General features: G+C 43.5%; 1 protein-coding gene and 1 pseudogene across 2 annotated transcripts; both read right to left on the reverse strand.

Moving 5' to 3' along the window:
• Window positions 1–2556: 2556 nt before the first annotated feature.
• On the reverse strand, window positions 2557–4210 carry LOC308394149 (piggyBac transposable element-derived protein 4-like). Its single transcript, XM_080878318.1, has 2 exons — window positions 2968–4210; window positions 2557–2846 (listed from the first exon to the last, which is right to left on the reverse strand). The coding sequence occupies exon 1, from the start codon at window positions 4190–4192 to the stop codon at window positions 3260–3262; it is 933 nt and encodes a 310-aa protein (XP_080734444.1). The 5' UTR covers window positions 4193–4210; the 3' UTR covers window positions 2557–2846; window positions 2968–3259.
• A 652-nt stretch (window positions 4211–4862) lies between these two features.
• LOC308399888 (carboxy-terminal kinesin 2-like) lies at window positions 4863–10305 on the reverse strand (annotated as a pseudogene). Its single transcript has 7 exons — window positions 10285–10305; window positions 7372–7536; window positions 7102–7240; window positions 6724–6863; window positions 6558–6632; window positions 6331–6406; window positions 4863–4961 (listed from the first exon to the last, which is right to left on the reverse strand). The product of its transcript is annotated as a carboxy-terminal kinesin 2-like (transcript).
• Between the last annotated feature and the right edge of the window lie 9937 nt (window positions 10306–20242).

A 20242-nucleotide genomic window follows, 5' to 3' on the forward strand; every position in this document is an offset into this window, starting at 1 on the left:
GTGCACAGTAAGGTTTTTATAACAGATGTACATTAAATCTTGTGTCTCCCAGACCAGTAGTTTCCAATCATGTGGAGCAGCGCTGATTTAACTCCGCGGGTGTGATGATTGGTATTTAGCAGGTATCCGACATTCTCATCAGTGGTGCAAACAATGATCTCAGTTCACACAGAAGACGCTCTGCAGTGCTGATGATTTGTGCTTCAGCCTCACTGACACTGTATGAGCAAACAAACAGACGGATGGCCGGGATGAATCGGGGCGTCCGGAGCTTTTCCATCACCTCATCATAGCAGGTCTCGAAGAAAAACACAGGCAGCTCAAACAGGCAACTGTGTTGTAACTGGCTGGGGTGACCGGATTGGCATCCATAACATATCTCCTGCACATACTCATTCAGTGCCATCGACAGCAGGTGGAAGGTTGCGAGTTTAATGTTGAGTTCCGTTTCCTCAGACGGGTGTGATCCTGCAGAGTCCTGTGAGCATCCTGGAGAGGGGGGCGGAGTCGGTGGGGTCTGGTGTTACAGTGAATTATTAAATGTTTGTCATTTTTATGTTTATCATTTGTACATTGTTTTAACTCTGATGAAAGAAATTCCACTGTCCTTCCCCCCAGATTCTCGAGGATCAAGGTGGGGGGCTGTAGTCTTTTATCACAGACACATCCTTGTGCTTCTTTTGATGTAACCTTCCTGCGTTTATGACCCTTTGGTCAGCAGGTGGTCTGACACACACACACACACACACACACACACACACACACACACACACAATGTCTTGTCTGGGCGTGGCTTTGTTCTGACGTGTTTTGTGTGAACGGTCTCTCAATAAAGGCAGCAGGAGGAGGAGGATCTAGAGGTCATTTTCATGGTGGCCTCCCTTGCGCAAATAATCGATCGATCGATTGTCTTGTTTTCTTCATGATGAATAAGTCTCTAGAATTCGCGGGGCTTGTGGAAACACAGATCCAACATCTGGATTAGCAGTGCTGGAGGGGGAGACTCTGAGCGGTCCACAACATGGCAGATGTTGTCTGTAAAAGAAATCCACACATTGCATTTTTAAAAAAATATCGGGTATAATGCCAACGTCTCTCACACAGAGACAACCTACCATTTGGGGTTTTTTTTGTTTTTTTCTGTCCTCAGGGTTTTTGGCCTCAACATGGCAGAAGGTAAACCAATCTTCGGGCCATGTGCGAGCCGATCATATATACAAGACGCGTCCTAATATTCTCATAAGAAGAGTTGTTTGTATGTGCTAAAAAAACAAGCCTCAGAATGAAAACAAAATGAGGCTAATTAGTTCTTTGCCTTATATAGTGTACAAAGGTTGCAGCCTTGTTCTATCATGGAAATGTTAGTAGACTCCTATGACTCACAGAACATTTGAGCCGACCTGGTTTTCCATTTTAGGATGAAACCTCTTCTCACCCACACTCTGCTATTCATCTCTGTTTTTATGTTGCGGCTTTTGAGCCGGGTCGTAACACTGAAGATTACAAAGATCAACATTAAGACCAGTCTGTGCATTCAAAGCAGTGACAGAAAAGAGTGTGGGGCATTAACCCCCACTCACTGAAATGGCATCCAAGATGCCTTCATAACTTTAAGAAAAGGAAAGAAAAAAGGCAATAAAATGTAACTCTAGGAATCACTCATTTCATCCACCTTTGCCACCATTTTCCACATTAATTAGAAGATGAAATGAATCGATTAGCTCAAAGAAATTCCACTGCAGACGAGTGTTTTGGTGGTTAACCCTTGGTAAGTCCTAAAAAAAAAAAAAAAAAAAAAAAAAAGTACCCCTTATGAAGACCTAGAGCCAAAAATCGACCACGCCATAAAAAGTGCTATAAAAAGATTATACATTAATATTTTTCCACTTTAAATTAGCCAATATTTTAGACCTACTTCTCCTTGAAATATTCATATAAAGTTTTAATTATATTTCGCGATTTTAACCTTTTATATCCCGGTTTTGTCACATGAGCACACTGCCTTTTTTGGCAAAAAAAATGAAAAAATTAAATATTTTCCATAAAATACATTTGAAAGTTATATTTTATTGTACTTTTAATTAGGCCTTTGGATGGTCTAAAAATTACTACTGACCTTCATTTTGATCGGCCGTTAGTTTTTTTTGCAGGAGAACGTTTTTCACTCTTGCCCCAATAAATGCATATTACCTTGTTGCCATCTAAAATCAAATAAAAAGCATTATGTAAATAAAAATACAAGATCAGTTTGAACCAAATAAACATTTATTTTTCAACAATGAACAAGAACATGTATATGGTAAATGTAATTATGTATATTGTTGTTGGGAATGGGGAAATGTATGAGAGAGAAAGAGAGTGTGAGAAAGTGAGAAAGCAGTGAGAGGGTGGGGGGCGTGTGTGTGGCTGGGGGGTAAATGTCTTGCTCAGGTAGGGCAGTGGCTGCAGACAAATTTGCTGTGGGCTCGGCAGCTGAATTTTCCACATTTGCTGCATGTGTTTCCCACTCGCCTCCTTTTCCCAACACAGAGCTCACAGAGCTTCCTGCCCTTGGGATTTGTCACTCCAGAGGGGCCTGCAGCAGCACCATCCTGCGCATCTCTTACTAACTCAGCAGCGGCTGATGAGCGGGGAAGACGCTGTCTTTGTGACAAATGGGGCGTGATCAGGCCTTCTCCCACCTCTTCAATGAACATCCTCCTCCTGTGTGGCTTCTGCTGATGCCAGGCCTGATCCACGGAGGTCCACAGCATGAAGGCGTTGTAGAGGGAGACGTCTATGATGTGATGAAAAAGGGCCATTGGCCATCGATTGGTCCGTCTCCTGCAGGAGTAGGTGCCGACAACCTAACAAAAAATAAACATAACAAAAAAAAAAAAACAACATAAAACCTCTGTATATTTTACACAAGAATATATGAAGAAAAATGAATAAAGGTGTGCGTAACTGATGCGTAATGACACCCACCTTATCAAGGTTGTCGACACCTCCTTTGCATCGATTGTAGTCTGTGATGATCGCTGGCTTTTTTCTCTCGTCATCGCTGACCTCCGGCCTGCGATGTTTCGTGCTCAATAAAAGCACATTCCTGCCCCGTCGGGGAATGTACGACACTAGGGTCTGTTTCGCTGAAAAGGCAAAGATCGAGGAGTAGACGGCTCTCCCTCTCATCTGGCGCAAAACGGGTGGGATTCCTTTTTTGTTCTGGCGGATTGTGCCGACCAGAGCCATTTTATTTTTGAGGAGTTCCTCTGCCAGTTCAGATGAGGTGAAAAAAATTGTCGACTGTGACAACATGCCCATGGAGCCCGTCAGTCATCTGCTGGACGACCCTCATCCCCTGGTTTACCTCGGCCGGTTCGCCCGCTGCTCTCCCGGTGTAAACCTGCAGCCGCCAGGCGTATGATGTCTTGACATCGCATGCTGCCCAGACCTTTATGCCGCATTTCGCAGGCTTTTTGGGGATATACTGGCGGAAACTGCACCTTCCCTTGAACGGTACCAGCTGCTCATCCACCGTAAGGTCCCGGTCTGGACTAAACAACATCCCCAGGCGGTGTGCCCACATGTCCCATATCTGCCGAATGGGAGCCAATTTGTCCGCACGTCGTGCAGGTCGGGTGAGTTTGTCATCAAATCGGAGCGCTCTGGTTATGTGACAAAATCTTTTCTCAGCCACTGAGGCACGGAAAATCTTCCTTCCCGTTTTCTCACTCCAAAGGCTGGCGATGGCCTCGTGCTTTGACCGGTATACACCGGACAAAATTAGCAGCCCCACATAAGCGAGCATTTCGTTGCTATCTAAATCTCTCCAGAATGAGATGTAGCGTCTGCCCTGAAGGTTTGTCATTGCAACTATATGCTGTATAATCCCATCAGTTATGTACAACCTGATGCTGGAGAGTGGGTCCGTAATTCGGGCTACGGCGTAGTGGGTCGGTCCCGGAATAAGCCCCGTGGGTGCTGCGACGTAGCGCAGCGTCTCGGCGTTTGTTGCGGACCATTTCTTCCCATCTTTGGAGGTCCACGCCGCTGCTTCCTCCGGCGTCCTCCCCTCGTTCTCATCTTCAGAAGAAAAATCAGAGGACGACTCCTGGTGATCAGTGTCGAGAGACGAATCATCCGTGTCACCCCCGGAATCAGAGTCACTCTCGGCAGATGAAGAGGAGAGATCCTCGCTGTCAGAGCGCATCAGGATGTCCACTACTTCCTCGGTACCGTGCCATCGTGAAAATGCCTACTCCCGCGCTACGGCTTATTATTATAACCTCTCCTGCCTGCACCTGCATAAACAAGCTGAGGTTGGCGACAAAATAAAGTCTAATTTGTTTTTTATTCTTGTTTTCATGTTAGATTTGTTTGCATTGCAGGGTGTACTTCAAAGAGGGAAGGCTTTTATCTAAACTATGCCAATCAGCAACTCCTTAAGGTACCGAAAACTAAGTATAAACTTAAAGGTGATCGTGCTTTTGCTGTAGCTGCTCCAAAGTTGTGGAATGATCTGCCCTTGCATGTTAGGCAGGCCTCTTCTCTCTCCGAATTTAAAAGTCTTCTTAAAACATATTTATTCGCTGAAGCCTTTGGCATTGATTAGAGGGGTTGACTCAATTTGTTTTAACATGTTTCAATTTATTGTATCTATTTATTTTATCGTATCTCATTTTAATTTTCTTTACGTATGCTATTAACATGTACAGCACTTTGTGAAACTCTGGTTTTATGTTAAAGTGCTTTAGAAATAAAGTTGGTATGGTATGGTAAACTTAGAATGAGACAGACACAAAATTTTTTTCTTTTAGGCAGAGAGACCTTTATTTTATTTATTTTTAAATATAAAGGTCAAAATGCACCCTCTAACAGCCCTAAGGGCAGAAAATGGTCCCGAACGAGCAGCGGGCCAAGCTGCTGCTGCACTCGGGGAATGAGTCTGCCTTTCCCGGGTGTATGTCTCGAGCAGCCCGCTGGAAAAGGTCTATGTTCCAGCAGGCGTCACATGTGGAACAAGGGCGCCACCCGGTGGCCAAATAAAAAAAATTACAATTCTAAGGCCCCTTGTCCAACACGGAACCGAAACAGAAGCCATCACCCATACGTTAATGGTAATAATTCTGCAGTGAAAAATAGCGTTTATAATGGGTTTCAATGGGGCGATTTATGGCTCTAGGACCTCATGTGGATGGCGGTTTGTAGCTTAGCCACTTTAAGCTAATCTAATAAACGGAGACTGCAATTCTAAAGAAAAAAGAAAAAAAAAAGGGTCGGAAGGTTTGGCTATATTCTATTCAACACAGTGAAAATGGCCTAATATTAAAAAACGCTGGGGATGAAAAATGGCTGTAGGTCCTACTGAGGGTTAAACTGCAAAGCAAGCCACGCACATGGTGCAGGCCACTTCTGTGGGCTCTATCAGGGATTTATGTGACTAGTCGACTAATTGTCACTAGTCTGTATCAGACTTACCAGTCGTTCAATCTAATTGTTAACATTTTAATTGATTAATTAATGCTGGTACATTGTGTTCTAAATGTTAGGCAGCGATCTACCACCAGATGGTGCACTGTTGTTGAGAAACACCATAAATCTATTAATCTACCCTGATCTTCTTGTTAACACTGAGATCGCAGATACACGCAGAGGAAATTAGTTTCCTGAGAGGTGGAAAACCTCTCCTTTAGGAGAGCAGTTAAGTCAATGGGGGAGGGGCTCAGAGTAGAGTCACTACTCCTTCACATCAAAAGGTGACAGCCACCTTGGCCAGGAGGCTGTTCCAGCTGGGCACGTCCTACCAGTAGGAGGCCCCAGCATCCTTGGTCATGCTAGCCAGTTTACATCTATCAGCTGTGGTCAGGAGTGGTCCTTCCTGCTGCCCCCACAACCTGACTAGAAAACAGCTGTATAATGTATTACCTGAATCATTCTCGCCACACTTAGACGTACTTTTAGATTCTCAAATGATTGTCATATTTTAATAGAACATCTTTTGTAGTAACGCATTTTCATTTGTATTTAACAGAATGTGATAAATGGTTTAAGATACCTCTGCGTCTAGTTTGACAGTTTCTATTAATCAGTTCTGAAAATCAACTCAATATCTGAATGTTTCTTAGTTTTACATTAGTTGGTTAGTCTAATTATTTCCCCCTCGATTAGTCGACTAGTAAATAAGACGCCAGGAACATCCCTACTCTTCAGACAAAATGTGAGTATGAATTACACACCAAGGTATTAAAATGGATATGGAGTATGGCTTTGGTTTACCATAAACAGCTGATGTAAGGACATCATTAATGTACTCTGTCCAATGAACACTGGAAACAAGACTGCACTGACCTTGCTGGCAAACCTCAATGAGTTCAGAGTTTCCCCAAAGCTGTCGGGCTCCGGAGCAATGTTAACAAACATCAAGCTGCAAATAAAGACATCCAAAATTAGTGCCAAAGAATAAACAGTCACAATCTGAAGTGATGAGATCAAACGCTGTTAAATATTTTTTGGGGATAAATTCCTTCAGTTTTATGTGTCGTCATTATAAAGATTTGTGATGTCAACAAACTCACGTTTTGCCGTTTCCCCCCCAAACATCCCTGAAGGAGGTACGTGAGCTTCGAGTTCCTGTAAGCTACGTAAGTCTCCTGGAACACAAAGGCCAAAAAAATCATTAATACTGTAAATGTAAAGAAAGCAGGTGTGACATCTAAGACTACAGAAACTGCAGCTGCAGACCTTTTTGGCCAGAGCGGCGATAACGACGCCCAGGTTGGACAGTGAGCTGTTGATGGCGGTCATCTCTTTGAAACGGTCACCCTGAGACTGGCTCTTCACCATTCGCTCACTGCCAGCCAAGTCCACCAGGCACAGAGTGGCTACACACACAGAGAAAACCAACTCTTATAGGAAGCAGTGATCCGTTTTTCCTTCCATTAAAGGTAGTTTTAATACTTTACAAAACACTTCTTTTAGCGCTCAGGGGCTCAAACATTAACCTTGAGTCATCATAGCAGATTTTGCACTGGTTACAGTAACAATAACTAACCAGACTAAATATTATAGATCCAAAAAGAAGAAACCACATTCCTGATGCTGGTACTTCCAGTGTGATACATTTGCACTTGACATCCCTGCCGGCATTAACTCCCTCAATATCCAGCTGGAAGACTGAGTGGGAGCGAGACGAGCGGTCATTCTGGGCTGTCTGGGCAGTGGAGCGATTCTGATTGGCCAAAGCAATCAGACGGAGAACCTGAGAGGACGAGGGAACGTTTTAAAACATAGAGCATCGATAAAGTTTGATGTATTTTCAAAGTTTGGTAACAATTTGTCAGCAGATTTGAAATTAATTTGTTCTGAGCTACAGATGTCTGTCTGCTGTACCTGATCCTCATTGGAGACCCGCTCATAGGTGAGATTAGTGATTGTCAATTCGTTGCTGGCTGTCTTGCGGATCTCATGCTCAGGTCTCTTGCTGGACTTGCCGGTGAACACAAGGTCCCTCAGGGTCTCATTGTAAATTTCGACGAAGCTCGCTGTGAACGTGAACTGTGAAGTGAGTGGGGGTTAATGCCCCACACTCTTTTCTGTCACTGCTTTGAATGCACAGACTGGTCTTAATGTTGATCTTTGTAATCTTCAGTGTTACGACCCGGCTCAAAAGCCGCAACATAAAAACAGAGATGAATAGCAGAGTGTGGGTGAGAAGAGGTTTCATCCTAAAATGGAAAACCAGGTTGGCTAAAATGGCTGGTGCCACCAAGGCAAAGACTAGTGCACTGCCGGGAAGCTTGCCTCAGGTATGCTTTTATCCACACCTGACTAGGTGTGGCCAGTTAGCACCAGCTGAAAACACTGAGACGATTAGAAGCTGCAGAGGGACGTAACATTCAGTATTGATATTTGTAAATGTAAACTATGAGGATTTATTTATTTTTAATTCTTTTCTTTTTTTTTCTTTTTTTTCCCTCTTTTTTTCTTTTTCCAAATAAATGTCCCGATTGAGTAATGAAACTAACCCAAAGGAGAATTCTAACAATATTAGACAGGCCATTCAATATGCTTTATCGTGGACAACTCGTGGCTAAAAACCCACACACACACACACACAAACCTCTAATCAAACATGAAAACGGATAATCCAGCTGAAGCTTCAGACAGCCGTCAGACAGTGAAACACTGCCATCTGCTGGACGCGAATAACAAAGACGCTGCTTTGACGGGTGAGGGAGTTTCAACAAGTCTGCAACGACTCAAGCATCAAACTACAGAACTATTCTAGCGGACATGGTGATCTAATGACTGCTTCATTAACGCAGGTCAGAAAGGATCAAACATATCAATAAATCATAAAACACAAAACGTCTCTTATTGCCCAGGGCTCAGGAAGTGAGTGTGTTCCTTATAGCCTATTAAACCTTAGCAGGTTATTTTGATGTGTTACAGATGAAACAGCTATCCAGTAACATTCAGCTACAAAAACGCTTTTTTATAATTACTTTTTTACAGCTTCGCACTTTTACACAAGTTTTATCATCAGTGTCACAATGGCTGCTGCTAAAATTGAGTACAAGATATTTGTTGGCCTGATTAAAAGGTCTTGATGCGTGCTCAATCATCAGGGAAGTAAATCTCCAAAAGTTGATTCTGTTCTTCTGGACGTAGCGTTTTCAGTCAGAGAAACCAGCCGACTGAAGGAACAATGGGCTGGGAGGTCAGTTCCTTAATCATGATTATGCAAATTCTCATGACCATTGATCAACAACCACTGATCAATGGTCCTGAGTACCATTCACAGAGAGTTGGAGAACGGCTGCAATCACAGCATTGTAAGATGGTGACAGATGTACCCTTAGGCCCCCTCCTTGATTCAGAGAGGGTCTTTCCCTTTTCACGTAAATGGCCTCCTTGACTCCGCCCTCAAACCAGCGTTCATTGCAGTTATTGTTGACAATCACATTGTATCGTGTAACCATCCAGCTCACATATTCAATGTAAATGATTTGTTGAACTGAAGACATGATGAATGTTCCTGCATTAAAACACATCCAGCCTAGTGTTCTCACTCTCCCTAAATGGATCTGTTACATTAGTGATATATGGGAGTTGTGTTTCAGTCTTTTCCACATGAGGACATTTACATTTAGTTTTTGCTTTACTGATGAGTGGCTGGTTAACCTGCAGTGGTTGAAGTATGTGTCGGTCGTCTGGAAGAGTAGGTGTAGAAGACGTCTTTAATGAATGTAATGCTCTGAAGGTGTCAGTGATTACTGTGAATTCATTATAAAAGTGGATTTCAGTGAATAAAGTGAATAAAGACAGGCCCTCATGGTGACGCTCAGGTGTCCATAAAGTGTAACAGGAGAGCTTTGTCATACTTTCAGAGATTTTACATGAGCCAGTCTTTCAAAAATTACATAAATAAATAATTCATTCATTCATCCACAGGAAACACAATGCTCATATCTGAAAGTAAACTCTGATATATATCCCCGACTAGAGTTACTACTAAATAAAGGATCGCCCCAAAATGACTAAATATATAAAGACACTCTCCAGAAGAAGTTAAAGGGATTTTATTTATTGTACAAGCAATATCTTCATAAGAATTACAAATTCTGCAGACATATTACCTTCTTACTGAACCTGAACAACTCACACACAGACGTGTCTGCTGCTTATCTTTGTTCAAACATGATGTTTTATCTTCTCTTCAAAACACATTACTCATCTTTCTGGCATCGTGTTACATGAAAACACCTGCATTCTACCTGTGTCATTGTACCACAAAGACAATGATTGCAACACTGTGCTTGCAAAATAGAAGAAATAAGACGACCAGCAAATACATAAAAGATGGTAAAAGTGATTCCATCTTTGTGTCTCCTCCCATTGTTTCCCCAGTCTGTCTAGTTCCCATATTCCCAGGACACCGCTGGACAACAAGTGGGTATTCCAAGACTGAGAGACAGCCAGAGTTGGCAAAAGATCAGACATTCTCCACTTAAGTAGAAGTAAAAATACTATTGTTCCAGTGAAAGTTAAAGTACTGATTCAACTTCATTACTCAGCTAAAGCAAAAAAGTACAGGCTCGAAGCGCTTACAGAGAAAAGCAGACAACAGAATACAACAGAATGCTGATGGCGGCAGTAACACACACTTGGAGGAGAGGCTCCAGCCGTCCATTCCAGCCCTATCCCTAACATTAACTCTAACCATAACTTTAACCTTAACCCTATCAGGTCTTGTTTTACAAAGCGATTCATGATTAGAACAAAAAACACATTTACACATACCGATGATTTGTCACATAGCATCGTTACCTGTTGGGATGAGAACGTGTTGTTTCCAGAGCACCACAAATTGGGGTGTCTGTAGCTCAGGTAGAGCAGGAAACCTACTAATCAGAAAGTTGCTGGTTCAATCCCCGCCTGCTCCAGCCTGCATGCCAAATATCCTTGGGCAAGACGCTAACCCCAAGTTGCTCTCCGATGCATCCATCGGGAGGATGAATGCGTATTAATGTTAGATAGAAAGCACTTACAGAGAAAAAGCATAGAAAAAAGTGAGTGCATGAATGAGGCAAGTTGTAGAGAGTAGAAAGGTTTTATACAAGAACCAGTTCATTTACCGTTATATTTTAGTTTCATTTTCAGTTCTGTACTTTTTACATGTAATATTGATTCATTAGATTGACTACATGCATTAGACCTAACTTGCTGACAGCAAATTTAAACAACCGTAGTAATTTCTTTTCAGCGTCTGAAATATTTATTTAGTTTGTTTTTTGTTTTCTTTTTGGCTCCTGATATTAGTCAACTACTATTTGTCAATGTTGAACTAATAATGAATCTAAGAAAAGCTATTTGTCACGGTTGGCCAGCGTCAACCGTGGGGATGTGAGGAAGGAGGAGCCAGGCACGGAGCTCTGAATGCAAGCAGTGCGTTTATTTACAGTGAATGGAAAATAACAATAAATCCGCAGTGCGTTCCCGACTCCCGTGAAATGTCCTCTTCCCAGTGCTAGTGTTCCTTGTCTCCGCTCCTCAGTGTCTGAGCACCCCGTGCTCGCTGCCCTCTCATCTCCACGCTTCTCCTGGGGAGATAACAAACAGGCAGCCGTAAGACACATACAATGCGGCAGACTATCCGTACTGACTGGCCGAGAGACTAACGTGAAGTCACGCAATGATCCAGCGTCAGAGAGAGCGCCACCGCATTCTCAAGTAGCTCCTCTGACAAGGCTTGATCAGCTGTGTGATGGTCTTCAAGTGTGGCCAACCACCTGGCAGGGCCACACCCACCAGGCCTGAAGGTGCCTGTAAACAGGTGCTCTCAGAAACTCCGGCATCCACACACACACACACAGATATACCTGCAAGCAGGGAGAACGAGGGACAGCACACCAAAAACACACATGTCCATAACTGCTGGGTCGTTTAGACTCCTGAGCTGTGCACGAGGGGTCGAACACCCACTGGAAGGCCGGGCACTGGTTTTCAACCGTAATATACCTGATGTGCTCAGGTAACCTGTAGCGCCATGAAACCACTGTCACACCAGGGCGCATAAGAAATGATGCTTTAAGAGACTGATGGGATCGGGCAGCAGGGAAAACATCCACAAAATGCTACTTTCAGTTTGACTCCCTAAGACTACCTAAACTAAGTAGAGTCATTACATGGTTGTTAAAAGCAAACTCTCATATAGTTTTTAATGTGCTTCTTTCATTACAATGACTAGATAAAGAATGTGGCCCTGTCTCTATTTAACACTGGCTACCCCAAAATGTTTCCAAACCTACAACCGTAACTTTCACTGAGAGATTTTTAGATACGGTTATTGAAGCTGTGGGGTTAATTTTTTAAGTAACATGAGAGAGAGGCAGCAGCATACTGTTAGATTATAATATTATTTTATGCCATGTTATACCCCTAACTAAAGATTGTGAATTATTATGTAGTTTTAGTTTGCATTATTCTCCTGAATTAGAAGAAGCTGACAACTATTGCATTAGTTAAACTGATTTGCATTAAAGTAGACTGCTGATTTATTGTGGATGAATGATATTGTTTTATGATGCATAATACTGCTGCAGAACGTCATCGCCTTATTTGTCTGATTAGAAGAGAACAGAGCATGCTGGAGTTTTCTGCCCCAACTCAGCAGGAGCAGATAAACGGGGAGCCAAGGTCGTAGCTTAGGCGCCGTGTGAGAGAAAAGCATGTGAATGTTTAGGCTTTTATGATAAGGTGGGAGAACCAGAGGCTATAAGAGTTTGATCAATGCTCCACCATTTTGAGATCTGAGGCTGTCTGCATCAGTGTCCATCTCCCACGCGTGTGATCATCATCGTTTGACTCAACCCGACCGGACCAGTGTTGTTATTGTGATTTTTCTCTTGTCTCCATCCCCAGTATTTTGAACCTTAACAGTACCGATTTAAAATCCTACATGTCTTTGTTCTCAGGTTATCACGTTCACAAACTTTGGTGTCCACGCTATTTGCCTGCCAGGCTGACAATGATTTAGATCACAGAAACATTTTTAAGCTGTTATTCCTGGTTTCACAGTGGAAAACTCCGGGTAACGTCCATTATCTTTGCTCCTGTATAAGACTTTCCTGAATGCTGAGGTTTGGTCTTCCACATGAAATTCAGTACTTTTGTTTCAGTTTCATTAATGATGCATTGATTTTGGACATCGATGTAATATATATGTGATACACGACAGTCTTTGAGTCCGTCCTTCTCATATATAATCCCACTGTTTTTGCACTTCAGATGATTCCAGTAATGACTGATTTAAAAAAGAAAAGTGAAATATTTCTAATGAACTCACCACGATTCTTATTTCAAACTTCATTAAGAGCTGCTGGATCAACAGGGGTGTCCTGGATTTGTTAGTAATATAATATAGTAATATATTATTATTAGTTTTAATTATTTAGTCAAAAATCAATTCCAGACTGCTCTGAGCAACATGCTGCAGCGAGAGTCCTGACAGGGACTAGAAACAGAACATTTATTGGCTCCCTGTTTTATCCAGAATAAAAGATTCTTTTTTCTTTTGTGTCCCGTTTGGATCTTTAGCCATCAGAATTGTTGTCTTAAGGCCAAGAAAGATGCCAAGCGGATTTATTTTACCAAGTGGGTCATCATGGCCTTGCCATATTGGTCCATTTGATTGACCTTTATTATAATTATGAATTTATTTTATTTTCAGTTGCTACAAACGGGACAGACATGACTGTGGGATAGGACAGGGAGAAAGAATGAAAGAAAGAGGGGGAGAGAAAGAAAACCAAAGGGGAGAAGAGACGGTGAGAAGGGGGGGAAGAGAGAAAAAAAACCAAAACTCCTGGGTCACCTGCATGGAGAAAAAAAAACAGAAGAGAAAGCAAACAACAAAGAGCAACATAATAAGAAAAAAAAAGCACCATCACAATAAACTAGCTAGCAGTAGATATCAATAGTTACTAAATAATAAACGATATTGTGCAGCACGCAAGATAGACAGCGCACAATGTGCTTTGAGGCAGCAGCCAAGAAAGCTGTAGTCCGCGTCTGTGAATACCCGTGTGTACACCTGTGTGCATACCTGCGTGGATCAGCATGCTTGTATTCCAAAGGTTTCTCCATGTAACGATCTGCTAGGGAGTGTGTGTGTGTGTGTGTGTGTGTGTGTGTGGGGGGGGGGGGGGGGGGGGGGGGGGGGGGCACAGCCCCGTCCTCCAGGGCATGAAGCAGGTATGAAGGAGATCAAAACTCGAGACATCCAGAGGCCCCCAGAACACAAGACACCAAGGAAGACCCACAGAGGGGCAGCCGCGCCACTGTCCCAGTAAGAGCTGAGGAGAGTCCCAGATGAGGGCTCATTCAGCAGCCGCAGAGCAGAAGCCAAGGGGAGTTGCAGTGACGCGCCCGTGAGCTCCGCCAGCAGCCAGCTGTGCCTGAGTGACCAAGCCCCAGGCCGAGAGGCCGGGGGCACCCCACCTCCGAAGTGCCCCAGGCTCCAGGCCCCGACAAGCGGCCGCCAAGGAGTGAGCCGGTGTGTACCCGGACGCCCACCCCCAGACACAAAGAACTACCAACACACCGACACCTGAGGGAGTCCGCCACCGGCAGGGGAAGTGGTGGTGGGGGGAGATAGGCCTCCAAACCTTGGAGGGCCTGAGATGTCCCCAGAGAGGTGGCGTCTGATACCCAACCTGACATATAGACACAGACATACAGGCACACACAGACACAAACATCCATTCCCACCCTCATGCTCTCATATGCACTTACTCCACACTCAACCGACGTGGAGACAGACATAAAGAGACGCTGTATACACGATCACACTCCCCAAGCGTACTCTACGAACTGGGTCTAGGTACCCTTGCCCCTGGAGGGGGGAACTGCACCCAGACCCAGGTAGTGTTACCCTTTTCCCTGCGGTGGGGAGAGGCAGACCGCCCCGACTCCGCAGCAGCAGGGAGGCCCCACACCCCAGACCGCAGCCAGACGGCCAACTCCTCCTAGCCCCCCCGCTCCAGCAGGCCGCAGAGGATGGGGGTGAGAGAAGACTCCAAACCTCCCTCCACCCGCTCATTGTAGTGTTGATGCATGTGTGTTCTAAGGTGTAATTAAAACCCAGGAGGGCATGGAGCTACCTGCCAGAGAGCAGCAGGTAAGCGCATAGTCCCTCCTGCTAGCCCTCAATGTCTACGTGTATTTAAAATTGAGAGGTGGGCAACGATGCCAGGGGTGAGGTGTACACCCTGATGGTAACTTGGACTCCGTGTATCGTGCCCACCCCCAAGATCCTATATGTATGTGCAATGAGGGTGTGAGTAATGTGAATGTCTAAGTTGTGGGATAAAATTGTCCATCTCCCACGCGTGTGATCATTAAAATCATCGTTTGACTTAACCCGGCCGGACCAGTGTTGTTATTGTGGTTTTTTTCTCTTGTCTCTTGTCTCCATCCCCATATTTTGAACCATAACAATACACACAGAGCATCAGTGATAGAAAGCTAGGCTAACATAGGGTAGCTACCTGTTCAAGGAGAAACATGTATAGGCCCATCTCAAGTGCCAGTGAACATCTAAATGATTCAGGGAAGACTTTGGAGAAAGTGCTGTGGGGAGATGAAACCAAATTCCAATTATGTGGCTTTAACTGACCTTTTGAAATAGGAGTGTGATGCAAAAAATAGCATCCCCGCAGTCAAGCAGAGAGATGGAAACATTATGATGTGGGCTACAGGACGACTTAGTCGGGGTTCCAAGCAGTCAGGAAATGTGACATCGTCAGACTGCAGGCCACGGATTGGCTCGTCAGTCGCGGCACTCAATGAGTCATGAGACGGTGTCTTTCACTAAAATCAAAACTGCAGTTTTTTAAAAACCCTGCAACAAGGCAAATAGCTGCACAACACCGTGGTTTCCAAGTGTGACAAAAAGCCACAGATACATCATTCACACATTCACACACTGGTGATGGCAGCTACATTGTAGCCACAGCTGCCCTGGGGCGCACTGACAGAACATTGCAGAACCTTCAGCACCTCGTATGAAAAATATTTGACTGTGTGCATGCTTTTAGCACTGTTTGGATTTGAGAAAATCTAAAATAAATCGAAATTTGCTTTTAGAAGTTGTTTTATAAAGTTCAGTGGTATATTATGCATACAATAGGACATCTATTTAGATTTACATCTTCCACAGAAAAAACTGCACATTACTGAAACTTAGTATACTGGACTTTGTTGTTGTCCCACACAGGTTCAATTTCGAGTGGTAGATGGCTCAGTGCTCAGTCAACCAAGATTTTATGATAGTGGGCACAATGAGATAGATAAGCTGCTTGTAAACAGTACTTTTATGCTCTCTTTTTCCATTTGGATAAGAAAGAAAGAACCAGGAAACAAAGGCAAACAAATAATCTGTGCCTTTATCCCAGATTCACATTATAGGAACAGCTGCTCAATGACCACTGTAGTCTTTGCTTACAGCACTTTTATCTAGATCTATGCAAAGTGATCCACTACACCTACTTTTACAGTTAAATCATTTTATGAGCACTGATGCCATTTTAATCTGAGTTTCTACTCAAATACAATCAGTAAAGAAAAACACAGTCTGTGACGTTTGTTTTGAAGGAAAAGGTATTCCCTGCAAATGTTTATCTGTGTGAGACTATTCAGAAAACAGTCATTTTGTTTTATAGGTGAGACACTTGGCCTCTTTTTTCCTTGTTCTACGTTTGTCTTTTGTCCGATTACTCTGGAACACAAGATGGAAAACTGATATTCTCATGTTAAAAATATAGAAAAAGGATTTTATCACCCATAAATGTTAACTTCTCATGCCTCTAAGCACAAGCAGGAGCAGAAGTGCCCTCTGAAGTTTGTGTGTGGAAGTGCAAAAGCTTACAGCACCTGGTTTTCCCAGGCGGTCTCCCATCCAAGTACTGACCAGGCCCGACCCTGCTTAGGTCACGATATCGGGCAAGCAGAGCTGAAGAGGAGGATGCAGGAGGCCTGTGTGTGTTCAGCAGCCTGCTGCATTGGAGTTTGCCTGGTAACAGATGACTCAAACAGCCCACACACCCGCTGGACGTGACCGCAAACATGCCCCCCTACACCTTTTACATAGCCCGGCTGCTCGAGTTCTTTTGCTGGTTTTTCCCGCGACCCCCCACCTTCTTCAAATCCAACAAAAGTGGTATCAAACGTTTATGCTACGTTTGTGCTGTAAAAATTTTTGTTTGTGCTGCTATCATTTTAAAGATATTCAAGAAAATTTCTAGAGGTCCCCAGAGGTCAACCAGCCCCCCCACATTAATTAAATCAAACAAAACTGGTGTCAATCAACTGTGCTACGCTTGTGCTGGTTTGTGCTGCTAAAATTCTCGTTTCTGCTGCTTCTGTTTTAAAGATATTAACGAAAATGTAAAGGTCAAAAGGTCTCTTCAGTATCCTTCCTGATGGCAGCAAACTGAAGACGCTGTTGAAGAGATGAGTGGAGTCACCTGTAATGAAGAGGACCTTTTGAATGAGGCAGGCACAGTAGATCTCCTGGGGAGGGAGGCAAGAGAGGACCCTGCAATCCTCTCCACTGCTCTCACTACCCGTTGTCATATTTTTCCTGCAGGACCCAGTGCAGGAGTCATACCACACAGTGATGCAGTTGGTGAGGATATTTTCAATGGTGCTCTTTAGAAGGTGCTCATAGTGGGGGTTGAATCTCTTGTCAGCAGAGTGAAGAGAATTGTTATGTGCATTATTATTCAGCCCCCTTTGGTCTGAGTGCAGTCAGTTGCCCATAGACATTGCCTGATGAGTGCTAATGACTAAATAGAGTGCACCTGTGTGTAATGTAATGTCAGTACAAATACAGCTGCTCTGTGACGGCCTCAGAGGTTGTCTCAGAGAATACTGGGAGCAGCAACACCATGAAGTCCAAAGAAACACTCTGATGGACGTGTGGACAGCAATGCTGCCTTGAACAGTACCGATGTTTCAGGGCTGGGTGACGTTGTTGGGTGGGACATCTACATCCTGACATATCAAGGTTACTTTACTTTTAGGTCAATTTGCTTTACAGAAAAATAATAGCATTTGTCATCAAGATATTTATATGACTGCACTTGCTCAGGTTTGTCCGGATTTCAAACTGTTCTAAAAGTCTTTTGATTCAAATCTGGGGCTGTGTTATTGAAAGCAGCAGAGAAATCGATGAACTGAAGTCCTTTACTCTCTACATGTTTGACAATCAGGTGAAGTAGAATCAAAAGCACGTCCTCCACTCCTCTATTGGGCTTATGTGCAATCTGCATTGAATCAAGCTGAAGTTCAGTGTCTTCCATAATCACATTTCTGATGATTTTTTCAAAGACTGAGGTGAGGGCAGCAGGCCTGAAGTCGTTTAGAACTTTTGGACGACTAGATTTAGGACCAGGAACCACAACAGCTTCTTTCCAAAGAGAGGGCATGAACGATTTATTCAGAATAACCTAAAATATGGGACTGAGTTGTCTGTGACGGTTCTCAGTCATCCAGGTCATTGTAGACTAAGGAGCTTGCAAAGAAAAGCGTCTGGACTTCTTTGAGTTGCTTGAAGACGTTTCACCTCTCATCTGAGAAGCTTCTTCAGTTCTAAGGGTCAGTTGGTGGGGAGTCCCAGATTTAAACCCAGTGGGAGTTTCCCCCCAAAGAGGGACAAAGGACCCCCTGATGATCCTCTACGTAATCACATGAGCCAAGGTGTGAAAGCGGGTGGGGGTCCTAATCAGCCAGGGTTTCGGGTGAGCTCATTGTGAAACCTGGCCCCACCCTATCATGTGATTTCCTGAGGTCAGATGGCCCAGGATGTGAGTGGGCGTTAAGGTGTCTGGGGAGGGAACTCAAAACTGGATTATAGATTATTTATATTATATATTGATATTATTTATCTGAATATTTATTTATCATAACTCTGTTTCTACACTCACTTTATATGAGTGCTTGTTGTTTCTTGTATATTTGCTGCTATGACAACTCAGTTTCCCTCCTGGATTAATAAAGTTTCTCTGATTCTGAAATACAGTGAGCCATTATATTTGTAGTTTCTAACTAACAATATAAAGGTTCAGCAACCGATAGTGCCACAGCACGTCCCACTGGCAGCTGAAGGAGCTTTTATACAAAGGACTTTGTAATTGAAGCTTTATTTATACAGGTCGGCTCATTGAGACTCAATGTCTCATTTACAAGAGAGACCTGTTCCAGACACACATATTAAAATTACAACAATAAGAGAAAAGTTTGTGTAATGTACTCAGTCACATTAAAAACGAGAACAAGTTCCCAGAGATGGTTTCACAAAAACATGTGTACGTCTTTTGAAGTCTGCAAGTGAAATCAACGGAGAGCCTTAAATCCTTCGGTTATGTTTTCCATGAAGACGGAGCAGAAAAGGAGAACGCCTTCTTCCCAAGCTCTGCATGAACTGATGGAACAGTGAATGTAATGATGTCCTGAGACTGCAGGCTGTGACTAAACTGTTTGCCTAACATGTACTCTGATGAATAGGAGGCAGTAACCCAGAAACAGATTGATAGATAAAATGATACTAATGGACCATCCTGTGTAAGACCAATGAGGACCAGTTAACCAGAGAACACAGAGTATAGTGGTGTTCTTCTGTTGTAGAGAAAGATTAAAAATATAAGACACTGGCTCAGCTATGATATTTGCAGCCAAGTGCAAGAAGGAAGGAGAACGATTGTGAGGACGAGTTTCTGGTGTTGGGGCTATTCAAAGCCTTACAAACCTCTTCTACTGTGACAGGTGTGAAGGAAAAGGTATCAGTAAGCAGGAACTACGAGCAGAGTTGTGTGCAAGAGGTTTACCATCAGATACTGTGCTGAACAAAGAGCAAGAAGCAACAAAGTGTTTGTTAAAGCAACATTTCAGTTTTGTGTGACACAGGAGTGGAGTCGATATTTAAGTGAGGAGGAAGCTCTGAGGAGTCACAGCTGGCAGAGACACTTTATAGTTTGCCAAAACCTCCTACGGTCGTTTGGACTGTCAGTCGTTAAAGTAAAAAATAGTTACATCTTGATGATGGAGGCAGTAATCCGATTACACAGCTAATGAAAACGTAGCCAATCAGCATCAGAGCCAGACTTCCTGCCCAGGCCTGGTTTCTCTCATGTAGGAGATCGGCCGGTACTGAACCAAACCAGGCCTGTCCCGACCTTTCACCCTGACCTGGCAAAAAGGGGCGTGTCTGTCCACAAAGTAGACACAACTCTCCTGTAAATGTTCCCAAACTGACATTGTCAGCCTGTTTAATACGACCCCAGTTCAAACTGATGCGGGCTCGGAGCGTGAGATTTTAGTGTTTCTCACAGCACCAACTATGCAGTGATCACTCAGGTCGTTGGCAAAAACTGCAGATGTGGAAAACTTACGCAGCATATTAGTTAAAAAAGGTCAATAAGAGCAGATTTATCTGGGTGTTTAGGATCAAGGCGTGTGAGGCTTTAAATCATTTGAGTCAGTTTTAAAAACTGACCTTAAAATCATCAGACACAGAAGAAAGCCAGTCCCAATGAAAATCATCCATCTGAAAGACGTCATTAAAATGCAGCTCAGATAAAAGTTGGACCAGAGACGGTGATGTGCTGGGGGAAGCAGGTGGAGGCTGATAGCAGCCAACAACAGTCTGATTTCCAAACAGATCAATAGTTAAGGCCAAGATTTCAAATGGCTGAGGTGC

The sequence above is a fragment of the Rhamphochromis sp. 'chilingali' genome, assembly GCF_963969265.1.
Source record: "Rhamphochromis sp. 'chilingali' genome assembly, chromosome: 1".
In the NCBI taxonomy this organism is placed as follows: Eukaryota; Metazoa; Chordata; class Actinopteri; order Cichliformes; family Cichlidae; genus Rhamphochromis; species Rhamphochromis sp. 'chilingali'.